The sequence below is a fragment of the Ranitomeya imitator genome, chromosome 1, assembly GCF_032444005.1.
Source record: "Ranitomeya imitator isolate aRanImi1 chromosome 1, aRanImi1.pri, whole genome shotgun sequence".
NCBI classification, from domain to species: domain Eukaryota; kingdom Metazoa; phylum Chordata; class Amphibia; order Anura; family Dendrobatidae; genus Ranitomeya; species Ranitomeya imitator.
In genome coordinates this window covers 1,053,035,504-1,053,045,753 of record NC_091282.1, presented here as the reverse complement: position 1 = coordinate 1,053,045,753, position 10,250 = coordinate 1,053,035,504, and the positions used below count along the sequence as shown (strand labels likewise).

At 44.8% G+C, this 10,250-nt stretch overlaps 1 protein-coding gene across 2 annotated transcripts in view; it reads right to left on the bottom strand.

Annotated features, from left to right (window-relative positions):
- GUCY1B1 (guanylate cyclase 1 soluble subunit beta 1) overlaps nt 1-10,250 on the bottom strand; it is a 164,550-nt gene that overhangs the window by 14,109 nt on the left and 140,191 nt on the right. For both annotated transcript variants that reach the window (XM_069744118.1, XM_069744119.1), the window contains one exon: nt 9,821-10,058. In XM_069744118.1, coding sequence (XP_069600219.1) covers nt 9,821-10,058 — 238 coding nt within the window. The remainder of the gene's footprint in view (nt 1-9,820; nt 10,059-10,250) is intronic.

Sequence of the window (10,250 nt, the reverse complement as noted above, 5' to 3'; positions counted from 1 at the left end):
TATAATAGAAAATAGTTTAAATTATTGCATTAAACAAATAGGCATTTAGCATGAAAATTAATTTGGACTTTGAACCACCTCTTCAAGTCCACCAGTATCCACCATACTATTTATTGATTGCTATTCTCATATTACTTCCATCTTGTGGTTCCCATTGTGATTCATATGGGCTTTTCTGGGTCTACATGTTCTGTTTTTAAGGGGTAGGATATGTAATGCCTATTGGCGTTTGTTCTATATTTATTATATGCTACAGTGGCATGTAAAAATTTGGGCACCCTTGGTCAAAATTACTGTTATTGTGAACAGTTAAGCAAGTAGAAGATTAAATGATCTCTAATTGTAATTGTATTTTAGGCACAAAAAAAATATAGTATATTTTCATATTTTAGATTTTTAAAAATTATAAAATTATAAATTATAGGAAAATGGACTGATGCAAAAGCTTGGGCACCTTTCATGCTTTGTATACCCCTTTTGAAAGTATCACAGCTGATAAACACTTTTTGTAGCCAGCCAAGAATCTTTCAATTCTTGTTTGAGGAATTTTCATCCATTCTTCCTTGAAAAATTCTCCTAGTTCTCTGAGGTTCCCGGATCATCTTGCATGCACTACAATTTTGAGGTCTAGCCACAGATTTTCAATGATGTTCAGATTAGGGGGACAGTAAGGGCCATTGTAAAACCTTCAGCTTGGGCCTTTTGAATTATTTTATTGTGGATTTTGACACACGTTTAGGATCATTAACCATTTGTAGAAGTCATCATCTTTTCAACTTCAGCATTTTAACAGATGGTATTACGATTGCATCAAGAATTTGTTGAAATTTCATTGCATCCATTGTTCCCTCTACCTGTGAAATGGTCCCAGTGCCATTGGCTGCAACACAACCTCAAAGATTGATTTATCCACCCCCCATGCTTAATGGTTGGTGAAATGTTCTTTTCCTTCTGTGCTCTTTTTGCTCCACAGATACCTGTGACCTGTAACTACATTTGAAACTAAGGAAAGGGCAATTTGAAAATGCTTTGCTAACTTCTTATAGCCTTCTCCTGCTTTCGGGTCCTTCACCATTTTCATTTTCAGAGTGCTAGGCAGCTGCATAGAAGAACCCATGAATGTTATTTTTGGCACAAGGGTAGATGCCGCTGGGTTTTTATAAAGCTGGAAAATTTGCATCACCTGGCCTTTCCTAACGATGAAAGTGAACAAGCCATAACCAGAACAGGCTAATTAAGGTCTGAAACCATGGTAAAAGTTACCTGAGCACACAAATCTCCATGGGTACTCAAACAGTTGCATTAGCCCATTCTAATATTTGTAATGTCTAAAATTAAAATAAATCTATAATATAACGGTGGGAGCGTCACTCTGTCCAAAGCCTTTATAGACTGCGCAAGCGCGATGCACCTGCGCAGCCAGGACCCCACAGACAGAGTGACGCAGCCGGGGACCCGCACAACAACTTGCTTATCCTCCCCCAATATACCGGCCATGGGGGCTCCGTGCTCCCCTGCATAACCGCAACATACCGGTCATAGGGGGCTCCTCACACCCCTGTATCCCTCCCAATATACCGGCCATGGGGGCTCCGTGCTCTGCAGCTCCGTGCTCTGCAGCTCCAGGACCTTCGATGATGTCACCACCATGTGACAAGTGTGGGCGGAGTCAGCCCTCCGCTGTGCTGGCTTCAAAGGTGCTGTATCTTATATAGCCACACTCAGGCTGTAAGTATAGCCGCCCTCAGGCAGCACAGGCAGGCACGCTCTGCACAGCCGCCCTCAGGCAGCACAGGCAGGCACGCTCCGCACAGCTGCATTCAGGCAGCACAGGCAGGCACACTCCGCACAGCCGCCCTCAGGCAGCACAGGCAGGCACACTCCGCACAGCCGCCCTCAGGCAGCACAGGCAGGCATGCTCAGCACAGCCGCACTCAGGCAGCACAGGCAGGCACACTTCGCACAGCCACCCTCAGGCAGCACAGGCAGGCACGCTCTGCACAGACCCACTCAGGCAGCACAGGTAGGCACGCTCCGCACAGCCGCACTCAGGCAGCACAGGCAGGCACGCTCCGCACAGGCGCACTCAGGTGGCACAGGCGCACTCAGGCGGCACAGGCGCACTCAGGCAGTAGAGCAGGAGAGAGAGAGATGGGAGCAGAACATGACAGAATGGGGGCGCAGGATGGGAGCAGCACATGACAGAATGGGGGTGCAGGATGGGTGCAGCACATGACAGAATGGGGGTGCAGGATGGGTGCAGCACATGACAGAATGGGGGCGCAGGATGGGTGCAGCACATGACAGAATGGGGGCACAGGATGGGTGCAGCACATGACAGGATGAGGCGCAGGATGAGAGCAGCACATTACAGAATGGGGGTGCAGGGTGGGAGCAGCACATGACAGAATGGAGGCACCGGGTGGGAGCAGCACATGACAGGATGGTGTCCAGGATGGGAGCACTACATGACAGGATGGGGGTGCTGGATGGGAGCACATGACAGGATGAGGGCACCAGAAGAGTAGCACATAACAAGATGGAGGTGCAAAAAACAGGATGAGGGTGCAGGATGGGGGCTGCACATGACAGGAAGGGGGCGCATGATGGGAGCAGCACATACCAGGATGGAGACCATATACCAATATAAATGCTCGCCACCCGGGCGTAGAACGGGTTTAATAGCTAGTACTATATAAACAGTTGAAACCAGAGGTTTACATACACTATATAAAAATACACATTTGCATGTTTTTCTCAATATCTGACATGAAAAAAGAATAAACCTTTCCCATTTTAGATCAATTAGGATTACCATAATTATTAATATTTGCCAAATGCCAGAATAATGGGAGAGAGAGAATGTTTTAAGGCAATTTTATTACTTACTGCAAAGTCAAAAGTTTATAATAATAATTGGTAGGAATTTGGGCCCATTCCTCCTGATAAAACTGGTGCAACTGATCCAGGTTTGTAGGTCGCCTTTCTCGCACCTGCCTTTTTAGCTTTGCCCATAAATTTTCAATAGGATTGAGATCATGGCTTTGTGATGGCCTCTCCAAAACATTGACTTTGCTATCCTTAAGCCACTTTGTTACCATTTTGGCAGTATGCTTCAGGTCATTGTCCATTTGAACCTATTTCCGTCCAAGCTTTAGCTTCCTGGCTGATATCTTGAGATGTTGCTTCAGTATTGCCAGATAATCTTCTTTTCTCATGATGCCATTTATTTTGTAAAGTGCACCAGTCCCTCCTACAGCAAGACAACCCCACAACATGATGCTGGCACCCCCATGTTTCACAGTTGGGATGGTGTTCTTAGGCTTCCAAGCTTCACCCTTTTTCCTCCAAACGTAACTATGGTCATTATGCCCAAAAAGTTAAATTTTACTTTCATCAGACCACAGGACAAGTCTCCAAAAATTAAGGTCTTTGTTCCTGTGTGCATTTGCAAACGTTAATCTGGCTTTTTTTTAAATTTGTTTAACAGTAATGGCTTCTTCCTGGCAGAGTGGCCTTTCAAGCCATGTTGATACAGTACTTGTTTCACTGTGGATACTGTCACAATCTTATCAGCTTCCACCATCATCTTCACAAGATCTTTTGCTTTAAGGTACCGTCACACTGAACGATATTACTAGCGATCTGTGTCGTTGCAGCATCCTGGCTAGCGATATCGTTGAGTTTGACAGGCAGCAGCGATCTGGATCTTGCTGTGCCATCGTTGGTCAGCGCAGAACGTCCAGAACTTTATTTCATCGCTGGACCTCCCGCAGACATCGCTGAATCGGCGTGTGTGACGCCGATTCAGCGATGTCTTCACTGGTAACCAGGGTAAACATCGGGTTACTAAGTGCAGGGCCACGCTTAGTAACCCGATGTTTACCCTGGTTACCAGCGTAAATGTAAAAAAAAACAAACACTACATACTTACATTCCGGTGTCTGTCCCCCGACGCTGTGCTTTCCTGCACTGGCTGTGAGCGCCAGCCAGCCGTAAAGCAGAGCGGTGACGTCACCGCTCTGCTTTACGGCTGACCGGCGCTGACAGTGCAGGAAAGCACAGCGCCAGGGGACAGACACCGGAATGTAAGTATGTAGTGTTTTTTTTTTTTACGTTTACGCTGGTAACCCGATGTTTACCCTGGTTACCCGGGGACCAGCATGGTTGGTCGCTGGAGAGCTGTCTGTGTGACAGCTCTCCAGCGACCAAACAGCGAAGCTGCAGCGATCGGGATCGTTGTCTAGATCGCTGCAGCGTCGCTAAATGTGACGGTACCTTTAGTCCTTGGGTAGATATGCACATGTCAGACCAAAGCACGTTCATTTCTGAGGCACAGAACATGTCTCTTTCCTGAGCGGTATGATGGCTGGACATTCCCATCTTGTTTGCACTTGCGTATAATTGTTTGTACAGATGAACGAGGCACCTTCAGGTACCTTGAAATTGTACCGAAGGATGAACCAGACTTGTGCAAGTCCACAATTCTCTTCCTGATATCTTAGCTGATTTATTTCGACTTTACCATGATGCTACACAAAGAAGCAGTGTGTTTCAGGTGTGCATTACAATACTTCCACAAGTGTGTGTCTAATTAACTCAGATGTTGCCAAAAAAACTTATCAGAAGCTTCCAAACACATGACATCATTATATTGGCAGTCCAGGATTGATTAAAGGCATAGTAATCTTAGTGTATGTAAAGTTTTGACTTTGTAGTAAGTAATAAAAATGCCTTAAAACATTCTCTCATTATTCTGGCATTTGGCAAATATTAATAATTTTTTAAAATCCTAATTGACATAAAATGGGAAAGGTTTATTCTGATTTCATGTCAGATATTGAGAAAAACATGCATGTGTGTCTTTTTATATAGTGTATGTAAACTTCTGGCTTCAAGTGTGTGTGTATATATATATATATATATATACCGTATTTTTCGGACTATAAGATGCACCGGACAATAAGACACACCCCAAATTTGGGGTGAAAATTGCAGAAAAAAATATTTTTTATAAGATGGGGGTCCGTCTTATTGTCCGAATTTACAGTATCATACCTGAGGGCTGGCGGTGGCAGAGCAGGGTCACAGGAGGCATTGTGTCAGCAGAGTTGGGGTGATGCGGTAAGGCGTGCACCTGAGCAGGGTCCCTTCCTGCTTAGGTGGGCGACGCCACGGCCTGGTGTCCATGGGGGGTAGCAGCAGTGGTGTGGCGATGGCAGAGGTGCGGGGATAATGAGCGGTATGGCGTGAGCAGGCTCCCTTCCACAGGTGAGGTGATGCAGCAGCCCGGTAAGCAGCAGAGCAGGGTTAATTACCAGTTTATTGGTGGCGGCGGCCATCTTCCTGGGGCCGCACGTGCGCAGATGGAGCGCTCTGCTTCCCGGGGCTTCAGGAAAATGGCCGCGGGAGGCCGCGCGTGCGGCTTCAGGAAAATGGCCACCACGATCTCCATTTGCGCATGTGTGGCCTCCTGCGGCCATTTTCCTGAAGCCCCGGGAAGCAGAGCACTCCATCTGCACACGCGCGGCCTTAGGAAGATGGCCTGGTAATTTACCCAGCTCTGCTGCTTACCGCACTGCTGCATCACCTCACCTGTTGAAGGGACCCCGTTCATGCCATACCGCCTCCTCATCCCCGCACCTCTGCCAACGCCGCACCTCTGCCGCCGCCACACCACTGCCGGTAAGCCTGCATTACGACTATAAGACGCACCCCTCATTTTCCCCTCTTTTTTGGGGGGGGGAAAAGTGTGTCTTATAGTCGGGAAAATACGGTATATATATATATATATATATATATATATATATATGTATATATATATATACTAGATGGTGGCCCGATTCTAACGCATCGGGTATTCTAGAATATGCATGTCCACGTAGTATATTGCACAGCCCATGTGGTATATTGCCCAGCCACGTAGTATATTGCCCAGCGACGTAGTATATTGCCCAGCCACGTAGTATATTGCCCAGCCACATAGTATATTGACCAGTTACGTAGTATATTGCACAGCCCACATAGTATATTGCCCAGTGACGTAATATATATTGCCCAGCCACGTAGTATATTGCCTAGTGACGTAGTATATTGCCCAGTTACGTAGTATATTGCCTAGTGACGTAGTAAATTGCGCAGCCACGTAGTATATTGCCCAGCCACATAGTATATTGCCCAGTTACGTAGTATATTGCGCAGCCACGTAGTTTATTGCCCAGTGACGTAGTATACAGCACAGAGCCACGTAGTATATTGCCCAGTGACGTAGTATATTGCCCAGCCACGTAGTATATTGCACAGCGAAGTAGTATACAGCACAGAGCCACGTAGTATATTGGCCAGTCACGTAGTATATTGCCCAGCTACGTAGTATATTGCCCAGCCAGGTTTGTCACAGGTGAAAAAATAAAAAATAAACATATACTCACCTTTCCGAAGGAGCCTTTGTAGTCCACGGCAGGTTCCGGTCCCAGGCTTGGTATTAGCGTAGGACCTGTGATGACGTCGCGGTCACATGACCATGACGTCATGGCAGGTCCTTGTCGCGCAGGCGCGCAGGGCCTGTGATGACGTCGCGGTCACATGACCGTGACGTTATGGCAGGTCCTTCTGCCACCGGAACCCGCAACGGAAGATGGCGGCCGGCGCGAGCTGCAACGGAGGGTGAGTATAGCAGGTTTTTTTTTATTATTATTTTTAACATTACATAGGCAGCGTCAATAGTAAAAAGTTGGGGACACACAGGGTTAATAGTGGCGGTAACGCTGCATAACGCGGTCCGTTACCGCCGGCATTAACCCTGTGTTAGCGGTGACCGGAGGGGAGTATGCGGGCGACAGGCACTGACTGCGGGGAGTAAGGAGCGGCCATTTTCTTCCGAACTGTGCCCGTCGCTGATTGGTCGCGGCAGCCATGACAGGCAGCTGGTGAGACCAATCAGCGAATGAATAACCGTGACAGAAGGACAGCCAGACGGAAGTGACCCTTAGACAATTATATAGTAGATATATTTGCCTAAAATACAAAGGAAATGTGTCATCTTTAACATTAGGCCTTTTAGAGATAATTTGTAGAGATTGGCGAACCCGAGAAGTAAAGTTTGGTGTCCGTATCAAACACCTACTGTCATCAGGAAGTCCATGTTACTCTTTGGGTTCGACTGCCTGAACACCGGATGTTTGTCACATTGTCAGGTGCATGACAGCGCTGCAAATACCACTTCTGATCGGCAGTGAAACATCCCCGTCGGTCAGATAGACACAGTTCCCACGCTCTTTTGACAACTCTCACGGTGCTAGCGGGGATCTCACCGAGGTTGCCGCAGTTTAGTCTGGCTGGGAACGCAGCCTCAGTGACCTTGATGAAGTCATCGCCGGTCACTGAGGCTGCACTCGCAGCAGCTCATTCACCAGTTGTTCTCAGCTTGAACGGTCGCATCTTTTTCCCCCAGACATGGAATACGGCGTGGGAAAGAACGACGGATAGATGAGGGATATTGTTGTTTTTCATTTTTGGTTTATTACAGGAGAACAAGGGCTTCGGTGGAATAGGTGTTTGATGAGTATAACTGTGTTTGTTATTTTTAAACAAAAAAGTAAAAGTGGGGTTTGTTTTATTTTTAATAAAACACTTTATTCTGGCTGTCTTTATTTACCATGTAACTATAGCATTAGTAGTGGATAGGTGTCTTAGAGACGCCTCTCCATTACTAAGCCATGGGCTTGATGTCACCTGACAATACAACGGTGACATCAACCCCACAAATATGAACCCCACTTGCCACCACTACAGGGCAAGTGGGAGAGCCAGGCAAAGCGCCAGAATTGGCGCATCTAATAGATGTGTCTTTTCTGGGCAGCTGCGAGCTGGGGGGCCAATATTCATGGCCCATTATCAGCCTGAGAATACCAGCCCCCAGCTGTGAGCTTTAGCAAGGCTGGTTGTCAAAAATTGGGGGCCTCACGCCGATTTTTAAAGTTATTTATTGAAATAATTACAAAATACGGCATTGGGACCCCTCTATTCTTGATAACCAGCCTTGTTAAAGCTGACAGCTGAGGGTTATCAAAAATATAGGGGAACCCACTCTGGGATTTTTTTTAAATTATTTATTTACAGCGCAGGAGCCGGCTAATGAATACACTCATCAGCCGCTCCTGCTCTCGCTGTTATTAGCAGGTGTCGGATGATGGCAGCTGTAGTCCCATCTGCTGACTCCAGTGACCGGAGGTCATGCACATGACAGAGTGGCAAACACTGGATGTTCATGCCCTCATTAAAGTGAATGGGGTCCAGGTTCGGGTATTGTTCTGGTACTCGAACCCAAACTTTTTATAACTGTTCGGCTAAACCTGCCTGGCTCATACATCCAGATGTCCGCCCATCTCTAATCATTTCATCTTCAACTTGCTTAACTGTTCACAATAACATTCAGTTTGACCAGGGGTGCCCAAACTTGTATATGCCACTGTATTACAAATTAATTAATTAAAAAAATACATATTTCTTTTTCTGTCATTTTGTAAGCTATTTTGTAGATTAATTATTTAAATATGTTGGTGGCTTGTTTAGCCTTTCTGTGGTTTGTGGGTGATCTATATGAAAAAATTTAAGGTCACAGGAATGTTTAATTGGCCATTTATTGGTGTATATTATATTTTTTTGCTTGTTTGTCTCTTCTAGTATACACATTTTATATTGGAAATGGATAAATATATTGTACTTACAGGCCTCTAAAACTAAATTTGATACTACAATTCCTAAAGTAGAGCTCGGCTGGGCACAGCACGCGAAATGATTAGACGCAAAGGAATGTGCCAACAATTTGTGCCACAGATTGTAATACATGAGACGTAATGGAACTTCCATTACCATGGATATCACTTAGATGTGAGGATAATGTATGATACGTTAATTGTACTAGAGAAACCTTTCTGATGGAACAAATTTGTTCTTGAGTCGTTAATTCATAAATATACAGTAGGTCCTTTACATTTACGATTGAACATGGCTATAATAGGACTGCAACTGTTAAGGGACTAATTTACCTAAACCATGTACCGATATGTCCTTCCATATTTTTGGGCTCAAAGTTTCCCAAGTTGATAGGCATAGACAAGATGTAAAAAAATGCTTTATTCACAACCATAAAAGCTTTCATTTTTTTTAGGTTAGTAATCTCAGGCCACTCATTTTGGAATATTTAGTATGTCAGGTCAACTAAAACGTTCAGGAGAACACAACTGTAGACTGTAAACTCAGTATGAGTTACATAATACTTATCTGCCTTTAAGGGACTCTGTCAACAGATTTTTGCTATGAAATCTGAAAACAGCATGATGTAGGTGTTAAAACACTGAATCCAGAGATGTCACTTATCAAGCTGTGTGCCGTTGTTTACTTATAATAAAGGTTTTATTACCAAGATCTTATCACTGCTTGGGCTACAGCAGCTAGTGAGACCTAATCCAACTCCGCCCCTTCCTGTGATAAGCAGCTCACTGTCAATAGACAATGTACATACTGAGTCTGGTGTGGGTGGGGTTAACTTTCTGAGCTCTGCTACATGCTACATCTAAAAACTCGGATTGTTTCACAACTGCTGCACCCAGCAAACTAAGTGATACATCGCTGGAATCAGGGTCTTTTTTCCTACATAAAGCTGCTCTTAGATGAGGTAGCAAAAACTGCTGACGGATTTTCTTTAGCAAGATTCAGCATAATTATTCAAGGGTAAATCATTGATTATATGAGGCTTTTCTTGCTTATGAACAAATTACGATTTGTATTCTTCAATAAAAATGTAAGATCTATTTACCTTATAGACAAAAGGATTCTTTCGAGAGTCAGTTAAAATATCGAATCTTGTGTATACGTCATTCAGCAAATTGACAATCTTCATGGCTCCTTCGCCGGAAGCATGTTTGCTGCAGAATGCATTAAATCCTACAATCCCACTAAACAGAATCGTGACATTGTCATATCGCATGGCTGGGACTGGCCGCTTATGTCGGAGCTCATTAGCAACAGAAGGTGGGAGCACCGAGTACAGCAAGCTGCAGAGGGAAAGAAGATGGCACACAGATATCTCAATTGTAACCGAGAAGAATTTTCTATAAATCGAATTCGTAAAGTGTAACTGTCATTTTAATTTTTATCTCATAAATCAAGAGTACACATGAAAATAAGCAAATTTGTATTTGATGAGAAAAATGTCCTTCTTTTTCTGCCAAAACTGATCATTCATT